The following is a 20,743-nucleotide window of genomic DNA, read 5'->3' as shown; positions in this document are numbered from 1 at the left end:
GCTATTGTTCAATCCATTCGAATGGTATCATTTTCTGCACTTCTTTATATGTTTTCCCCTCTCAACATTTTAATTAAAGCACGCTGTTCTTCTGAACAATGTCTGGAATGACCCATCTTTCTCAGGTTTTCTCAGGAGAGAACTTCATGTACATCATGTGCTGGCTTCATCCTTAAATAAGGGCCACCTGAATGACACCTGTTTCTTCACATAATGAATGACCTCACTGATTGAACTCCACACTGCTATTATTTTGAACACACCCCTTTCAATTAATTATTTAATTACACCGACTCAGGAGCATGCATATCATGAATGTTGGGTCTGTTGGTTTCTCTGACTCTACTACCCCTACTGGCAAATTATTTGCCATGTAATAATATAATTTCTACCAAAAACAGTGATTGATCTGGTTAGTCATGTTGGACTGCTATTATTTTGAACACAACTGTATGTATGATGAGTGATCTATTCCTTTTTCTATAGATACTATTGGATCATTGATCATTGAATCGATGTATCATTACATCCCTAATAATTTGAAATGCTATGCCAGGTGAAGTTCCTTGTTATCTAAGCTATGAATGTGTTAGTATGTAGTTCTGTAAAAACAACCTAAACTAATCTAAACTCTTGCTAGTATTTACACCCGTTACATTGCAGATGCTGTGTTTGTATGTTGTTCCTTTGAAGACGTTTTATATTGTTATTGTTTTGCCTCAGCTATGAATAAGTAGAAGCACTGGGTTTTGCCATTTTCCTCAGGCAGTTGTCAGTATAGGCTTCCATAGCAATGCACACCTGCGATGCGTTAGGGGAGGGGTGTGTTAGTTTTGCTGTCAACCTTTCTCCAGGATGCCATACTCTGTTTAAAGACATTAAGAGATGGATAGCCAGCAGTTTTCTGCCATTCTGCTACACTGAAGTTGGTTAGTTAGCAACTTTAACTCAGAAACACATTTTCTAATGGTATAGTTTCTATAGATGGAGTTATATGAACTTCAACAACTGCTTTTTTCATACATTTACAGTAGTCCATACATTTGTTACTAAGTACAGCCAAGGCTATAATTAAATAAAATTTATACCAAAGATCTAATTTTTTTCTGTAATGTGGCTAGAAGACAACCAAAAGCAAAAAAAATGATTCTTTATGGGACATGAGGGTCTGTTTAAATTTCCATTTAAATACATTACTTAGTTGCAGAGAAATATCAATCAAACAATAACATCATCTGTTGATAGCATCAGAGAAAAAGTCTGGGGTTCACCAAAGTTCAAGAGTACATGATACATCAGAAACATGGCTCAGTTGTTAGTAATTCATCTGCTACACAACCTTGGTTACATCAGCCAAGATGTAACCAAGGTTATGGAATGATGGATATTCTTAAGGATAAACTTCAAACCAAGTAGCTCTTGTCCAAACTAAAAGTCTGTACTCACCAAGATACATGACATGTCACATGAAAATTGTGCTGTTTTTTTTCCCCCAAGACATGCATGTGTAAATGTTTTAACAGTAACAGTTTATTTGTTACTGGCTATTAGAAATTTTACATACATTTTAACATTTTAATTTAACATCCAAGTATTACATAAACTCATAGGATTTATTCATAAAAAGGAACAGATAGCCTTTTCACATGGACTTGGATTGTTGTTGTCCTGGCTGTGTAGTGTCAGTGTTGTTAAAGACTTTGGTGGTTGTTTTCCTTGCAGAGATGCTAACTAATTAAAAAGTGAAAGACTGTGGAAGACTTAGTTAAATGGTTCTCCTTTGTCTATGGAACTATAATTTCATATGTAACCCATGTTTAGCCATGTAGTATTTGGGCTTGAGATTAGATTTATATTTTCAAACAGTACGTTCCAGTTTTAATGTAACAAGAGTGCAGGAGTGCAAATGTTCACCATAAAACAAACAGAAAACATTATTAACATGAATATGGTAGATGCTGCGTAATTGCCATAGTATATCACTTATCAAATAAATTACAATAAATAAGAAATACATTCTCAGAGATAAGATCTATCTATATCGATCTATCTATCTATCTATCTATCTATATATATATATATATATATATATATATATAGAGAGAGAGAGAGAGAGAGAGAGAGAGAGAGAGAGAGAGAGACAGAGCTAAAATACAGTATAAAGACTCACTTTAAGCACGTGTAGCAGGAAAGGCATCATCCGCCCCTAGCACAGGTGTATCGATTGTGTCTGGTTGACTTTTGCTTGTTAACCAACCAGCATTTCGGGCCACCTTATAAAGGGACGAGGCGCCCTTCCTGGCTCTCTCTCTTGCTCGTTGGTCTCGAGTTCGCTCCTTCCAGGTTGTCTCGCCCCGGTCTCCCCTGGCAGGTAAGGTAGCATTGGCTGCCTCGGTCATACTGAAGAGCATGGCGCAACTCACGGTTGATCACCACTCATGTTTGTTTGATTACAGCTGATTGGGCTGCGGCTTCGCTGCCGGTTCAGTGTCCGGCAGGCTGCTCTCTCGGCCGCCTATTTGGGGTGCCTCGCTGCTGTTGCTCGGGTACGGAGCATGCCACCGCTGCTCCAGGTAATAGACGCCTAGATCGGCGTGTGCGTCTTCTGGCCGCTCGTTATGCCTGCTTTGTAATTGTGTGTATTATCACATTAGTTTCCTTTCTTTGGCAGACTGAGCTGGGCAGCTGTTGAAGAGAGGAACTGCTGCTTTGCCTTAACTACTGCTTTGCCGGCACGAGAGTCGGCCTGGTCGGCCGGCCCTGTACGTGGCACGGGCCAACATTTTAATGAGTGAATGAATGTGTGGGGGTTTCCCCATTTTCTTTGTCTTTTGTTTTATTAGATTGTTTAATTATTATTGGGGTTATTTTCTGGGATTGGGATGATTTGTGTTTCTGTGGTATTTGTGTTATTTCATTAATCCTTGGTATGTTTGGATTATTTAGATGATTTGGTTCAATTATTGGTATTTTTGATATTAGTTTGCATTTAATTAGTTCTTTCAAATTTATCATCTTTTCTTATTGTGAATTCAGAATATTTTGGGGCAGCAGATTTCATTCAATTCTTGAGTTTATAATTTGTGGTCTGCCCACCTTCTTATGTATATTGTGATTTATTTCTTTGGTAAGTTTTGCTTTGATTTCTTCTGGGTATAACCCCCTTTTATTCATGTTTTGTTTTCTCCCTTCTTTTCAGGCTGAGGGCTGAAGGTGGTGGTCCTGGGGTCCGAGGTGGTGGTTTCCCCTTCCCCCGTGTGCCGTGCATCCCCTGGGTTCCTGGTTCCCCTTCACTACCTGGTGCATGTGTGTGCTTGCCACATGTGACTGGGGTGATTTTTGTTTTTGTTTATTTTGGGAGTCCTCACCCCCTCTGTGACCCATTCCCTCCACTGGTAAGCCTCAGCCCTAATTAGTCTTCCTGTTTGGTTATAGTGTACGTGAGTGGTGGTTTTATCCTTTTCTGGTTAATTTGTAATAGGGTTTTTTTTTTTTTTTTTTTTTAAACCTGGAACCACGTCTCCTCCCTGTTTGTAGGATGGACATGGGCACCTTATGGGCTCTACCGTCACCAATTTATAATTCTCTGGGTGAAATTCCCAGGGTGGTGTTGTCTGGTTATTTCTTATTCAGTCCCCCTCGTATCGACACACACACACATATCTGTATGCAATACAGCTGACAGGGCTGTTGAGGTTGTTATTGATCATAAATTTTAAAGTCTGTGTAACGCAAATTCAGAAATTTGTTTCTAATCACAATATATATGTTAGAAGAAAACAGATCCTGAAAACATGTGAAAAGACTGTAAACTTAATTGTAGAGTAGACCATTAAACAGATTTAGTCAGTTTTGGGTTTGGGATTTTATGGGCAGTTCAGAAATGGTGGCTCAATGAACCACTGGATCCACATAACCCCTCCCCCAATACTATAAGCATTATAAATATTAGCATTGCATTAGCATCAGTGCTTCCCCCACAGGATTTGCAAAACAGCTTGGTTGCCAGCTTATTTGAATTTTTGCACAAATGTCCTGTGCTCCAGGTTGAGTACTTCTCCTTTCGTTCAAACTATTTCTCCTTGAAAAACAAGAACATGGTCAACCATTCTGACTTAGACCTTGACTATGTTAATTTCATCTGCACTCATGAATTAATCCTGGTTGACACACTGACAGACTCGATAGAGTTTTGCAATCTCCCCAAGATGTGACAACTAAACAGGTTCTAAGGGAAAAAGTAGGCAATAAATTTAGGTACATGTCATGTTAATTTTTTTAAAATCATTGTACTTTTACTGAAACATATTCAGAGCGGTCAACTCACAACATATATTCTTATACAATATATTTTCTTCTACACTGTTGTAACAAACCCAGAGAAATTAAGTGTATCTTCATAAACTGGAATAATATTTGTGACACAACATTCTATCAGTAACAGATCCTTTGGTTTAGAACTTCTCACTGAAAAAAAAAAAAAGAGAAGTATTCCAGGAAATGAGAATGATGACTGTGTCTGTACTGGGGTTTTTAGTTCAGTTTTCGGTCTTCTGTTTTGACAAATGATGCAAAACAGCCTTTCTCTATGAACCATGAAGAGCAGACAACAGAAAAACATTTGCTTTTGGTCCCTTGGTAAGTCAGATTTTCAGTTTTATTTTTATTTTATTTTTTAAAGCTGTTTTTTTATTTTTATTTTTAAATATATATAGTATAGAGAAGATTCAGTGCTTTGAGCAAGAAACATGCCATTTTTTCCTATTAAACTGGAGAATCAGCCCCTGTTTTTTGATGGATAATTTAAATGTAAAGCTGGAAATGATTTGGATCGTCTCACCTTTTGCCTGGCACATTTCTGCATTCCATCTGTATGTATATCAATCAGTTCTCATCTGCCACCTTTGTTAATGAAGCTAGACAGAAGCTTCAAAGCACTTCTAGTGTAGAGTCTATCAGAACAGTAGAGACTTGCGGAGTCCCAGAGAATTAATTCATTCTTAAGCAAGTTTGTTATTGTTCACAGTTCAGCAGGCAAATGGATGTGATATGTGTTACAAACGTTCCTCAACGGACACAATTGAGAATGCAAATTAGTTGTCAGGGAACGTAAAGGAGACAGGGTTGCTTCTACCATAATCCAAAGAAATGCAGCTTTCTGTGTTGAGTTTTTGTTTTGATTTTGAAGAGAGCAACAAAAAATGTATGATGCGTAAAACTTGATGAAATGGTAGGCAAAAATGGAAATGTAGGTCTCAGATAGTGATCTAAATCATAAACAGGGGCAACTTTTCAACTCTTGAGCTTAATGAGTGTAATGAGCTATGGCATTTTTCCCTTATAGTCTCTTTTCTGTTGACCTCATCTTCACCAGCTGGAGGTCAGTCCATTCTCCTGTGTCAAACATTTAATCTTTTCACTTTTGAGCAAAATATTGAAATATTGTTTGTTATGTCTTATGCCTGACAGGTGTTCAGCTCAGATTAGTTGGGTCTCAGTCTAATCGGTGCTCTGGAAGAGTTGAAATCTATTACAGCAATGCCTGGGGAACAGTCTGTGATGACAGTTGGGAGTTAAAAGATGCTGAGGTGGTTTGCAGAGACTTGAACTGTGGGACAGCAGTGAGTGCTCCTCATTCGGCCCATTTTGGCCAAGGAACCGGGCAAATCTGGCTCGATGACGTGGACTGTTCAGGAAGTGAAAGGTCTCTAATTGAGTGTCGGCACGGAGGATTTGGGACACACAACTGTAAACATGGAGAGGATGCTAGTGTCATCTGTTCTGGTGAGATGAATTTGGAATCACTTACTTTATTTGAGAGAGTGCAAATTTCATACTTTAAAAATCATCAATGTCTTTAACAGAAAAGTTACACTGATAAAATATTCATCAATTAGTTCTCCAAACTGGGCCAATATAGGAAATGTGATTATTTTTTACACTGCTCAAAGAAATTAGGGGAACACTTCATCATCACAGTATAACACCAAGTCAGTTAAATATCAATCTGTCCATTTAAGAAGCACAAGTAATTATGAATCAATTTCTCCTGCTCTGGTGTAAGTGAAAGTAAAAACAGGTACAATGGAGAGGCAAAAGCAAGGCAACCCTGAAAAAGGGAATAGTTTTGCATGTGGTGGCCACAGACAGTTGCTCTCTGATTGATTGATCTACTCTTCTTGTCTAGTTTTGTGTTCTGCTAGTGTCCGTGTCACTATTGGCAGCATGAGGTGGTACCTGCAGTCCAATCAGGTTGCACAGGTAGTCCAACTTCTTCAGGATGGCACATCCATATGTGCGGAGCAGGAGAGCTGAATAAGGCCATACAAGAGCATCAACCCAGCAGCAGGACCAGTATTTGTTCTTTAATGCAGGGAGGAGCAGGAGGAGCACTACCAGAGCCCAAACAGTCAGAAACAGACTCCATGAGGCATGAGGGCCAGACGCTCTCTAGTGTGACCTCTGCTCACAGCCCACCTCACTTAGCATTCCCCAGCGAACACCAGCTGGTCTGCCATTGGTGCCCTGTTCTCTTTCTCTTCACAGATGAGAGCAGGTTCACACTGAGCACACATGACAGATGCCATGCCATGTTGAAAGTTGCGCTTGCCTGTAACATCATCCAGCACAAGCCATTTGGTGCACAGACATCCATGTCATATCCAACGGTTCCTTGACTGCTGTTAGGTACTGGGATGAAATCCTCAGAGCGATTGTCAGACCTTATGTTGGTGCAATGGGCCCTGGGTTCGTCCTGGAGCAGGACAATGCCTGGCCTCATGTGGTCAGAGTGTGTAGGCAGTTCCTGAATGATAAAGGCACTGATGCCATTGACTGGCTCTCACATTCCTGCAAACTAAATCCAACTGAGCACCTATGGGATGTTATGTATTGGTGCATCAGATGCCACCAAGTACCACCACAGACTGATGCCCTGATCCAGGTCTAGGAGGGCATCACCCAGGACACTGGTTTCCACTGACCGTTGTTACGTCATTTTGTTCTCAACAAATTATGCAATATACAGTGTTAGTAAAGATTTTCAACTTGAATAATTCTTTGATCAAGATTTGATGTGCGAAGTGTTCCCTTAATTTTTTTGAGCAGTGTGAGTGTAAGATGCATTGTTAAAGATTTACTCCAGCTAACAGCTGTATTTGAAATATCAAATATTCACCCTCTGTAGTCTTGAAGGGTAGATCTGAAATATCAACCAGGTAAATCACAAGTGCTAACAAAGCTGCAGTCAGTGCTATCATCAATAAGCAGCTGCATTTAAAAGATATGTTTTTATTGTCACTGTAAAAACTGAATGACCACTACAACTAAGAAACAGGAAAACATAATAAAGTCAAAAGAAAAGGGAGTGTCATCTATATAGATATTTATTATTTTATTATTAAAAATTGTTTATCTTTCCAGTCAATACATTGAATTAAAGACAGTAAATTTGTGGGGGCTTCTTGCCGATAGATTAGCCTCACAGAAGCATCTTCTGATTTATCACGGTACTCACAGGTAACTTCAGACCGTCTTTGATCTCCCTGGAGCTGATCATTCATGAGTCTTTGATTCTGGCTATTGTTCAATCCATTCAAATGGTAGTCCATTTTCTTCCACGTCTCTCTGGTTTTGTTTTCCATTTTAAAGCATTGGAGATCATTTTAGCTGAGCAGCCTATCATTTTTGCACTTCTTTCTATGTTTTCCCCTCTCAACATTTTAATTAAAGCACGCTGTTCTTCTGAACAATGTCTGGAATGACCCATCTTTCTCAGGTTTTCTCAGGAGAGAACTTCATGTACAACATGTGCTGGCTTCATCCTTAAATAAGGGCCACCTGAATGACACCTGTTTCTTCACATAATGAATGACCTCACTGATTGAACTCCACACTGCTATTATTTTGAACACACCCCTTTCAATTAATTATTCAATTACACTGACTCAGGAGCATGCATATCATGAATGTTGGCTCTGTTGGTTTCTCTGACTCTACTACACCTACTGGTAAATTATTTGCCATGTAATAATATAATTTCTACCAAAAACAGTGATTGATCTGGTTAGTCATGTAGGACTGATGTATCATTACATCCCTAATGATTTGAAATGCTATGCCAGGTGAAGTTCCATTTTCCTCAGGCAGTTGTCAGTGTAGGTTTCCATAGCAACGCACACCTGCAATGTGTTAAGGGAGGGGTGTGTTAGTTTTGCTGTCAACCTTTCTCCAGGATGCCATACTCTGTTTAAAGACATTAAGAGATGGATAGCCAGCAGTTTTCTGCCATTCTGCTACACTGAAGTTAGTTAGTTAGCAACTTTAACTCAGAAACACATTTTCTAATGGTATAGTTTCTATAGATGGAGTTATATGAACTTCAGCAACTGCTTTTTTCACCTGCATAACATTGCAAAAATCAGGCCATCTTGTCTGAAAAAGATGCCGGAAAAGTAGTCCATGCATTTGTTACTAAGTACAGTCAAGGCCATAATTAAATGAAATTTATACCAAAGATCTCATTTTTTTCTGTAATGTGGCTAGAAGACAACCAAAAACATAAAAAATGATTCTTTATGGGACATGAGGGTCTGTTTAAATTTCCATTTAAATACATTACATATTTGCAGAGAAATATCAATCAAACAATAACATCATCTGTTGATAGCATCAGAGAAAAAGTCTGGGGTTCACCAAAGTTCAAGAGTACATGATACATCAGAAACATGGCTCAGTTGTTAGTAATTCATCTGCTACACAACCTTGGTTACATCAGCCAAGACATGACCTTGGTTACATCTTGGCTGATGTAACCAAGGTCATGGAATGATGGATATTCTTAAGGATAAACTTCAAACCAAGTAGCTCTTGTCCAAACTAAAAGTCTGTACTCACCAAGATACATGACATGTCACATGAAAATTGTGCTGTTTTTTTTTTCCCCAAGACATGCATGTGTAAATGTTTTAACAGTAACAGTTTATTTGTTACTGGCTATCAGAAATTTTACATACATTTTAACATTTTAATTTAACATCCAAGTATTACATAAACTCATAGGATTTATTCATAAAAAGGAACAGATAGCCTTTTCACATGGACTTAGATTGTTGTTGTCCTGGCTGTGTAGTGTCAGTGTTGTTAAAGACTTTGGTAGTTGTTTCTTTGTTTTCCTTGCAGAGATGCTAACTAATTAAAAAGTGAAAGACTGTGGAAGACTTAGTTAAATGGCTCTCTTTTGTCCTTGGAACTATAATTTCATATGTAACCAATGTTTAGCCATGTAGCATTTGTGCATGGAAGACAGAGATTAGATTTATATTTTCAAACAGTATGTTCCAGTTTTAATGTAACAAGAGAGCAGGAGTGCAAATGTTCACCATAAAACAAACAGAAAACATTATTAACTATGAATATGGTAGATGCTGCGTAATTGCCATAGTATATCACTTATCAAATAAATTACAATAAATAAGAAATACATTCTCAGAGATAAGATCTATCTATATCTATCTATCTATCTATCTATCTATCTATATATATATATATATATATATATATGTATATATATATATATATATATATATATATATATATATATATATATATATATAGAGAGAGAGAGAGAGAGAGAGAGAGAGAGCTAAAATACAGTATAAAGACAAATTTTAAGCACACATATATCTGTATGCAATACAGCTGACAGGGCTGTTGAGGTTGTTATTGATCATAAATTTGTTTAAAGTCTGTGTAACGCAAATTCAGAAATTTGTTTCTAATCACAATATATATGTTAGAAGAAAACAGATCCTGAAAACGTGAAAAGACTGTAAACTTAATTGTAGAGTAGACCATTAAACAGATTTAGTCAGTTTTGGTTTGGGATTTTATGGGCAGTTCAGAAATGGTGGCTCAATGAACTACTGGATCCACATAACCCCTCCCACAATACTATAAGCATTATAAATATTAGCATTGCATTAGCATCAGTGCTTCCCCCACAGGATTTGCAAAACAGCTTGGTTGCCAGCTTATTTGAATTTTTGCACAAATGTCCTGTGCTCCAGGTTGAGTACTTCTCCTTTCGTTCAAACTATTTCTCCTTGAAAAACAAGAACATGGTCAACCATTCTGACTTAGACCTTGACTATGTTAATTTCATCTGCACTCATGAATTAATCCTGGTTGACACACTGACAGACTAGATAGAGTTTTGCAATCTCCCCAAGATGTGACAACTAAACAGGTTCTAAACAGGCAATAAATTTAGGTACATGTCATGTTAATTTTTTTAAAATCATTGTACTTTTACTGAAACATATTCAGAGCGGTCAACTCACAACATATGTTCTTATACAATATATTTTCTTCTACACTGTTTTAACAAACCCAGAGAAATTAAGTGTATCTTCATAAACTGGAATAATATTTGTGACACAACATTCTATCAGTAACAGACCCTTTGGTTTAGAACTTCTCACTGAAAAAAAAAAAAGAGAAGTATTCCAGGAAATGAGATGACTGTGTCTGTACTGGGGTTTTTAGTTCAGTTTTCTGTCTTCTGTTTTGACAAATGATGCAGAACAGCCTTTCCCTATGAACCATGAAAAGCAGACAACAGAAAAACATTTGCTTTTGGTCCCTTGGTAAGTCAGATTTTCAGTTTTATTTTTATTTTATTTTTTAAAGCTGTTTTTTTATTTTTTATTTTTAAATATATATATAGTATAGAGAAGATTCAGTGCTTTGAGCAAGAAACATGCCATTTTTTCCTATTAAACTGGAGAATCAGCCCCTGTTTTTTGATGGATAATTTAAATGTAAAGCTGGAAATGATTTGGATCGTCTCACCTTTTGCCTGGCACATTTCTGCATTCCATCTGTATGTATATCAATCAGTTCTCATCTGCCACCTTTGTTAATGAAGCTAGACAGAAGCTTCAAAGCACTTCTAGTGTAGTGTCTATCAGAACAGTAGAGACTTGCGGAGTCCCAGAGAATTAATTCATTCTTAAGCAAGTTTGTTATTGTTCACAGTTCAGCAGGCAAATGGATGTGATATGTGTTACAAACGTTCCTCAACGGACACAATTGAGAATGCAAATTAGTTGTCAGGGAACGCAAAGGAGACAGGGTTGCTTCTACCATAATTCAAAGAAATGCAGCTTTCTGTGTTGAGTTTTTGTTTTGATTTTGAAGAGAGCAACAAAAAATGTATGATGCGTAAAACTTGATGAAATGGTAGGCAAAAATGGAAATGTAGGTCTCAGATAGTGATCTAAATCATAAACAGGGGCAACTTTTCAACTCTTGAACTTAATGAGTGTAATGAGCTATGGCATTTTTCCCTTATAGTCTCTTTTCTGTTGACCTCATCTTCACCAGCTGGAGGTCTGTCCATTCTCCTGCGTCAAACATTTAATCTTTTCACTTTTGAGCAAAATATTGAAATATTGTTTGTTATGTCTTATGCCTGACAGGTGTTCAGCTCAGATTAGCTGGGTCTCAGTCTAATCGGTGCTCTGGAAGAGTTGAAATCTATTACAGCAATGCCTGGGGAACAGTCTGTGATGACAGTTGGGAGTTAAAAGATGCTGAGGTGGTTTGCAGAGACTTGAACTGTGGGACAGCAGTGAGTGCTCCTCATTCGGCCCATTTTGGCCAAGGAACCGGGCAAATCTGGCTCGATGACGTGGACTGTTCAGGAAGTGAAAGGTCTCTAATTGAGTGTCGGCACGGAGGATTTGGGACACACAACTGTAAACATGGAGAGGATGCTAGTGTCATCTGTTCTGGTGAGATGAATTTGGAATCACTTACTTTATTTGAGAGAGTGCAGATTTCATACTTTAAAAATCATCAATGTCTTTAACAGAAAAGTTACACTGATAAAATATTCATCAATTAGTTCTCCAAACTGGGCCAATATAGGAAATGTGATTATTTTTTACACTGCTCAAAGAAATTAAGGGAACACTTAATCATCACAGTATAACACCAAGTCAGTTAAATATCAATATCAATCTGTCCATTTAAGAAGCACAAGTAATTATGAATCAATTTCTCCTGCTCTGGTGTAAGTGAAAGTAAAAACAGGTACAATGGAGAGGCAAAAGCAAGACAACCCTGAAAAAGGGAATAGTTTTGCATGTGGTGGCCACAGACAGTTGCTCTCTGATTGATTGATCTACATCGAATTAAAGACAGGGTTGTGATCATTCCATAGATGGCACATCTCAAATTCTGCCCATGATAGCTGCTCAGGTGGTTATCTCACAACTACATGTTCATTGAGCAGTGAAATACATATGTAAATACAAGTCAGTTCAAAGCTACAATACTGAATGCTGTCTCAACATGATTATTGTGTTATTATTTCAGTGAGCCTCCCAAAGCCCAGCATCTCCATGAATCCTACTAGTAAGGTCACCTGGGGTCAGAATGTCGTTATCAGTTGTTCAAATTCAGCTGAGCTTAAAGGTGGAACGTTCGTTCTGAGGAAGACATCAGGCTCATTCAGACAGACTAAAACATCAAGTTCCAACCCTGCTGCATTCAGTATCCAAAAAGTAGACTTTGATGATGAAGGATCGTATCAGTGTCAATCCATTTCAGGTCAGACTTTCACCTCCAGCCTAACTGACATAGTCAACCTGACTGTTACAGGTAAGTAAAAGTAATTTAATTTTAAAAATTTTAATTTACTTGTGTAAATAAAAGGGTAGCCAAATAACAAGAAGAATAAGTATGGCTCAAAGGCAGCACATTTAATGCTGTGATATTGTGCTGATTTCTCAGTGAGTTTCCCCAAGCCCAGCATCTCCATGAACCCTGCTGATGAGGTTACCTGGGGTCAGGATGTCAGCATCACTTGTTCAATTTCAACTCAGGTTTTAGGTGGAACATTCATCCTAAAAACAACTCCAGGTTCATTCACAAAGACACAAGCATCAAGTACCAACACTGCTACCTTCAGAATTCCTAAAGTGGACTTTGACAATGAGGGATTTTACCAGTGTCAGTATCAGAAAAGGGGCTCCAGTCGTGATTTCAACTCCCCTCTAAGTGATTCTGTCAAACTCTCTATCACTGGTAAGAAAAGCAAATATATCCACAAAATAAGTCTGAAAACAATTATATTGACAATGTTAATATAAAAACATACAAATTAGGTAATTGTAGACTTTTTTCAAATGTGTTAGTATTGCTGCTGATTTTTGAAAAACTGCAACAATATGTCATTAAAACAACTATAATTGATATTTTTTAAAATAACAATGTGTCAAATGATGGTGTGAAAACAATGTGACAATGTGAAGGTTGTTGCAAGTAATGATGAACCTGCACAAAATTATCACCTAAATCTACAGCTCCCTTCTGCTTCATAGTATGTTTCATCTTGTTGTTTAGTAATCCAGCCTACAATTTTTCTGTTTGGGTTCACTCATACTGATCTCTTATTCATTCATTCATTCATTTAATTAAAAAGCTGTAAAAACTTGTAGTGCAGTACTCATGACTAAATAGTAGACACTACCACTGAAAGACGTGCTGGGAACTTCAAAATAAAGACTTGTCTTACAAATGATTATATTGTGACAGACTGTGATATTATGTTAGTGTTGGGTTAGCAAAGAAACAGCGTTCAGACTGTTAAGTTGAAGTCATGTTATTGATGCGGTGAAGCCTGTCTGTCCACTGCCTGTAATCGGCTGGGAGCTGGGTATGGAGACAGGCTTTGGGTCTTTCCAAAGAAAAAGGAGCTGAAAGTGAGTCGATGTAGGTAGTTCAGGGTTTTTTGTTATTTTTGTCAACGTTGGCTACACAGGAGCCCAGCAGCCTGTGGTATTGGGCTTAATAAGGAAATCTGTAGTCTGGCGCTGTGGGAGACGGCTGCCTATCCAGTAGTTCTCTAGTTTTCGTTCACAAACTGTCGTTGCACTGCCCTGTGTGATGTGTTCTGTCTGTATTTGCTGCTGGAAACGTAATTTCCCCGAGGAAGTCATCCCAAAGGGATCCATAAAGTCTGTCTAAGTCTAATAAAAGTGAAACCAGCTGACGTCTCTGTGCTTCCTTTGCGAGGGACGTTACTATATGTATGATTGATGAAGAGTGATCTATGTTTTCATTTTGGATCGATAGTATTGGATAGTTGATCATTGAATTGAACTGTAGATCAATGTATCGTTACACCCCTAGCAGACACAGTTGAAACTGGCTGGTGAATTAATCTGAATCTCATGGGATTTGTTTGTTTTTTATCTAGTAATACTGCAGAGGCCCAACATCTCCCTGACATCTCCTAATGGAGGTATTGTCTTGAGTCCTGAAGGTGCAGAGATCACCTGGGCTTACAGCTTCGTCTTCACCTGCTCCATTAACTCCAGCTATTCTGAAGGCCGTTTCTTTCTCATCTTCTCTGGCTCCAACATTGCTGACACCAAGCCAGCAGTCAACCACTCAGCCTCTTTTTACTTCCCTGTGGCTGAGTATGAACACCAAGGCAACTATAGCTGTGTATATGAAGTCACACTGTTCAAATGGAGATTCAATTCTTCTGAGACAGCACCAATCAGGGTCATTATTACATGTAAGTAGAATTTAAGTTAATAATTTTCACATTTTATGAACAGATAAATGCTAACATGCATTATACATACTATGATCATACTACACATCATTTACATATACAACAGAATGTCATGGAGACAGAGGGAGAGAAAAAGAAACAGGAGTAGATAAAAGAAAGAGCAGGCAAGCATAACAATGCAACTTAACAGAAACAGAAACAGAACTTAAACTCATGTCATCTGTTTTTCCTTGTGGTTACTTACTAAACACAAACTGAATCTAGGGTTTGAATATTCACTCAGTGTAAACATACAATTTCAATGAAGAGCTGAAACAAGATGATACACAACATATGGTATGTGTTACTGTCAGAGTGGATTAAGATGATTTTTCCACAATGAAAAAGCTGCTTAAATGGAAATAAAGGGGAAAAAATGGATGTCAAGGTGCTAATGAAGCTCTTCTCTGGATGAAATCTTGAGTATGAGTATTAACATTAACTAGTATATGTATTAACTGTTGTGTATGAATTAGGGCTGACCCGAATGCTTCAAAGTGTCAAAGCTTCACCTGTTGCCATAATAATGAACACAAACCAACATTTAGATACTGATTTGGACATATTAAAACATTTTTAAAAGTTTTCAAAAAAAAATGAGATGAAAATTAGCATGAAAGTTAGCTGGTCATCCGTTACGATGTTCAGATTTCTTGCATTTTGATTTTAGTGAAGAGAGTAAGACGGAGCTGAACTGAATGTTACTGTGCTCAACAGAAAGACTGACTAGGATCATCAGTAGTTCACTCTTACAGAGCCTGATTTGAATGTGGTGTTACATGAGCCATTTTGAGATAAGATTAAGATCCATGCTGAAACAATACGGTTGCCTGGTCAGGAGGGACAGTTAGAGTTGGGTATGATCAGAGTAGCAGTGTTAGTTAGTAATGTTAGTTAGTGTGTGTTTTGAGGGATAAACTGTTACATGTTCTCCCTCCTAGCGCCTTTGTTACCGCTGGTCTCCTCAGTAGCTGCTGGGATCCTGCTGCTGCTCCTGCTGGTCTTGTTGGTGGTTTGTCTGGTCTGCAGCAGAAGACAACAGCAGCCTGGAACCCTCATCTTAAGTCAATGTCTGTGGTCACCAGGACACACATTTTCCTAATTTTAAATACGTACTTACAAGCAAAATGCTTTCATACATACTCACAATTTCTTTTGGTGCTTGTGTTTCAGTGGCTATCACAGCTGGGAACCCCTATGAAGATGACAATAATGATGACGAGGACTATGAGAATGTTGATCCAGTGGACGCCAAGAAGAATGCAGGGAAAGTAGAGGAAGAGGAGAGTGACGATTATGAGGAACCAGAGAATGACGAAGATCATGATTATGAGGAAGCGGGTCCTGATGCAAATTATGTAAAGGAGGTCTGTTTCATTGTAGAGGACAACAGAGAAGATGAATCCAGTGATGATGAAAATGACTATGTGAATGTGACTCAGTCATCTGTTGAACAAACTATGGACATTTATGTAGAACATGAGGATACTTATCAAAACTTTTAGGTGTCTACTAGTCGACAGTGTTACATTGATACCATTGTTAGAGAACTGATTTTTGCTGTATTAAAAGAACAGCTGCCAGTAAAACAGCCAGAGCAAACAAATATTGAATATAGCACACAGCTTGGTCTTTTCTGGCCTCAGGAGAGTATGATAGTCATTCAGTACTTATTTCAGATTGCTATCTCAGTGTAGGCATACAGTGTACAATATACACTGTAAAAAAGAAAAAAAATGAGAAAAGTCAAATTTCAAGGCAACATGATGCAAGAGATTTTTGAGTTTTTTCAACTTTTGCAAGCTGTTGTTGACTTAACTATAGTTTTCAAGTTCTGCCAAGAGTTCTGCCAACTTGAATCTTCTTGTTCAGCCAATTAGGATAATCCCGTAAAGCTAGCAAAGAAATTCTTGTTTCAATGCCATGTATTTCTACCTTCATTAAACATGTTGAATAAACATACAATTATTCCTTCAGTGCTATGTATTCCTAGATTCATCAAACATAAATATTCTTGTTGAATAAACATACATTTTACTTTTATAAATCAAGGAAAATGTATGTGACTGTAGATGGATACTGAATAAAACAAAGACTACAGCTGAATGTTATCTGAAATATTTATTCTGTTTAACAGTAAACATGGGTTAAGTGCCTCAAATAACAAAAATTGTTAAAAAAAAAAAAAAAAAAAAAAAGATGGTCTGAATTGCTTCGAAGGTATACCTCATCTGTTTTGGATAATCAATGCTCAGGGCATACAGAAGGCCAAAGAGGTATGCCAAGGCAGTCTGGAATGTCATGCAGCACAATGTTCCCTTCACACACAACTGTCTAGTCTTGCACATGTATGCCGGCTTTGTCATCTTGTAGGGTCGGTGAGGATGGCAACAGACGCACCTTGCAGCACTGGTTCCAAAATGTCAGAGTCCTAAGGAAAAAAAACAGATGCATTATTGAGAGCTAAGAAAAACTAAGAAAAAATACATTTTTATTTATTTTGAACTTACTGCTATCTTGCCATCCAAATTGTGGTTGTTTTAACTAGAAAAAGTATCTCTTTCTTTAATCAGTGACTGTAGCTATCACCTACCAACCTTGTGATGAATTTTATACATAAGTATTTACTGCTAAGGAACACCGACCAGTTGTTTCCCTTAAGCCGACAAAAGGGAGCCAAATGGTTAGGGCGCATACCACATGGGCCTTAGTGCTCTGCACAGCTGGTCCCCGGTTTGACTCCCGATCCAGCTAGACCTTTACGGCATGTCATTCCCCTACTCTCTCTCCTGTTTCCAGTATTCTCTTCACTGTCCTTTCAATAAAGGCATAAAAGCCCAAACAAATAATACTTAAAAAAAAACTGACAAAAGGGAGTAAAGTGTAAATCATAAAAAGCTGCAATCATCACCCTAAAATTATCTGGATTGATAAACGGCACTGGGGATTAGGAATTAGCATTACCTGAATTACTTGTCTTTTTTCTACAGTTACTAGTACTTGTTTAATTGTTGTTTAATTATTTATTTAAGCGAAAGGACCCTAATGAAGATAAAGCACAGGTCAGATCCCAGTAACATGCTTAAGCTAAAAAACACTACAATCATGTGGACAACTTTACTTTTACAAATTAAAATACTGGTAAACCAAATACCACCAAATAAGAACACAAGGCAATTACTGCTGACATCCATTTTTACTGAAGCATGTCCACTAAGGTGGGTTTTGCTGCAGCCAACACCTTTTCTGTGTCTCTATTATTCATGCTCTTCTAAAAAAACCAAGCAAAGGAGCACTTCACTCACCTGTTCATCAAGTTTATCCAGGAGGTCTTCCATCTCCTGACCAAAAGCTCTCTTTGTAGACCGGTACAGTTTCAGCAGACCAGGCACAAATTTGTCAAGGGATGCATTGAAAGTCCCCAGGAGCTCTTTGCTTATGATCCAATGAAAATCTTCAAATATCTAATCAAGACAATTAACAAGATATTGCCATTTATTCATAATGACATTGTCAGGATTTCTCTGTATTGAAAATTCTTGGGTAGCTCGTTCAGAGTCTGCACCATATGAAATGCCTGACCACGTTACCAACAGCAAAACATATTTCAAAAAGCTAAACTTGACATGCGCAATGTCTTGTGAATACATGTTTTCCCCACACGCTTCAACCAAGGTGGCAGTGGCCAAAATCACCCAGGCCTTTGCCTTAGATAAGCAGGGAAAACCCTGGCAATGTTCTTTTAAAGAAGTTGCACTGGGCTCGACATTGGTTTTCAGCAGGCTTCAACCACACACCAAATTCACTTTCACTCCAAACTGCACCAAAGACAGAGCATCATGTTTACATTGTAAAAATTAAACTTTGATAAGTTACGCCAAACTTTAACAATGGAGACACCAGGCAGCTGGAGTGGACTGAGGTCTGGCCACATTCACGTCATAAACATACTGTACCAGTGGTCAACTTAAAAACACAACATTAAAAAAATTTGCTCAAAGATTTACAAATCTTTGTTGTGCTATTTTGGAAATAATTGTTAGAACAACAATGAGAGAAATTTGCTGGGCCGACAAGTTGCATGCTAGGTTGCATATGGCAAAGCCTTATTTCTGAGTCAGTTTATTTTGAAAACTTTAATGAGATCAATAATTACTAGTTATCATTTTTTACAGTGTACAGAGACTTTGTATGATTAGTTTAGGGTGCAGGTCTGGACCATTTCTAAAGTACTTTAGCTTTTGTCCTATATCTCTTCAAACATGAAGTGTAGTTTCTTGGATGAAGACAAATAAGTATAGGCCACAGCCATTTCTGCCAAACCACATTTTCCATGAGGCATGGGACACCTAGAATATTAAAGTAGAAACATGACAAAGTTGTTTGGTTGTGCGTCCATGTGACAACAACAAACATCCCAAAAAATTAACTGAATAACTTACCCACCCAACCTAAGATTTTATTTTCTAACAGTACTACATAGAAATGATCATTCATCCAAATACAAGAACATTCAGAATGTTGTTTTATTAAAATTCAGAACTGACTGTGACCTTTTTGGTATGAGCCTAGCAGTATTATAAACACTAGCATGGCAAATGTTGCATATTTAACAAGTTTTTGCATTTTTCACACATTTTATATAACATGTTTTAAAACTGTAAGCAGAATAGCTTTAGTATGCTTTTACCATACAAAAATAAATGGGATGAAGGTATAAGAGCAGAAAAACCCGAAATATAAAAATCCTCCTTGAACTATAGTTAAATTGCACAAAGTTTTAAGTAGCACCTCTTAACTGAACAAATAATGTGCTGTAACATTCTATATAAAAACATTTTTAAAGAGTCTGCAGGTCTTTTTCTTTTTAACACAGACCCTGTGTTGAGTGTGCATATGATGTGTATGTTGGCATGGTGGTGCATTGACGGACATACCACTATACTTTGCTTTGAAGCAGCCTGTTGCGGAGTCTGTGTACTTTGGCAGAACAACTTCCACTACCAATGCCCATGAAAACTTTTTGTATGAGCTCAAATGTATATTTCAGTCCTTTGGGATAGTCTATGTTCAGGCAGTAAAGAAGACCCATCAGTGTAGCAAAGGCATTAGAAATATTTCTTAGCTCATGCAGAACGATGTGCTCCTCCAGAATAACAGCAACATCGATGATCTCTTTTGCCAGCAACTCCTCTTTCCACCTTCCTCTGCAGCAATGAGAAGGCCACCATCCACTCCTTTTGTAGCCTCCTCTGCCGAACTAGACGGGCACGGGGTCCCCACCGGTTGTACGACGCGGTTCCACGACTGCATGAGTGGCGGACACAGAATGAATGAGTTAGAAGTCCCTTACTGCCCCCATCAGGTGGTGCTATGACTATACCTGAATACTGGCATGTAGATGTGTTTAGGCCATGATGCTTAGCAAACATGTCAAGTTTGGGGTAGATTGGACAGTACATGCGGGAGTTACAACAACTTCCTGTTTAATGGCGAAGCATCGAAATTCGCCATGGCGACACAGCAAGGGCACTGACCACCTTTGAGGTGAATCACATGAACCTACTTAGATAAAACACATAATTTCCTGTTTCCAATAGGTGGCACTATGATTATATCTGTATATTTGAATATATATGTGTTCAGGACAGGTCTGTTGTCAAACCTGTGAAATTTGGGGCAGACCAGACAAAGTATGCATGAGTTACATCAACTTCCTGGTTAATGGCGAAGCATTGAAATTCACCACAGCACCACAGACACGACCTTTAACAGGACATAAAAATTTCCTGACCAAGTCTAAAGTGGATTATGTCAACCTGCTAGTTGCAGGACTTCAAAGTCTAAAACATGCAATTTCCTGTGGCCAATAGGGGTGGGGGGGGGCTATAACTTTTTGTGAATATTGACATGTGGATGTGTTCATGATGGGACCCTCATCATCACTGTGAAATCTGGGGCTGATTGAACAAAGCATGGCTGAGTTGCAGCAACTTAAACGCTATTTCCTGTTTCATGGTGAGGCATCGAAATTTGAGGTGCCGCCACGGCCACACTCTTTGACGTCAACAAATTCCTTTAATAACTTTTAATCACAAAGGCCTTGAGAGTATC

At 38.1% G+C, this 20,743-nt stretch overlaps 1 protein-coding gene across 8 annotated transcripts; it reads left to right on the top strand.

Annotated features, from left to right (window-relative positions):
* Nucleotides 1-4,463: 4,463 nt before the first annotated feature.
* On the top strand, nucleotides 4,464-16,735 carry LOC108898506 (uncharacterized). Of its 8 annotated transcripts, XM_018698393.2 has the most exons (9): nucleotides 4,464-4,638; nucleotides 5,345-5,380; nucleotides 5,470-5,784; nucleotides 11,481-11,795; nucleotides 12,382-12,666; nucleotides 12,799-13,092; nucleotides 14,267-14,590; nucleotides 15,571-15,699; nucleotides 15,803-16,735. In XM_018698393.2, the coding sequence occupies exons 1-9, from the start codon at nucleotides 4,596-4,598 to the stop codon at nucleotides 16,132-16,134; spliced, it is 2,073 nt and encodes a 690-aa protein (XP_018553909.1). In that variant the 5' UTR covers nucleotides 4,464-4,595; the 3' UTR covers nucleotides 16,135-16,735. The 8 variants fall into 8 exon arrangements, with proteins under 8 accessions (XP_018553909.1, XP_018553910.1, XP_050929817.1 ...); XM_018698394.2 differs by lacking the exon at nucleotides 5,345-5,380; XM_051073860.1 differs by lacking the exons at nucleotides 5,345-5,380; nucleotides 5,470-5,784 and adding an exon at nucleotides 11,356-11,391 and having other exon boundaries at nucleotides 4,465-4,638.
* Nucleotides 16,736-20,743: the final 4,008 nt, after the last annotated feature.

This window comes from Lates calcarifer, linkage group LG11, assembly GCF_001640805.2.
Source record: "Lates calcarifer isolate ASB-BC8 linkage group LG11, TLL_Latcal_v3, whole genome shotgun sequence".
Lineage (NCBI taxonomy): Eukaryota > Metazoa > Chordata > Actinopteri > Centropomidae > Lates > Lates calcarifer.
This window is presented reverse-complemented; position numbering and strand designations above follow the sequence as displayed.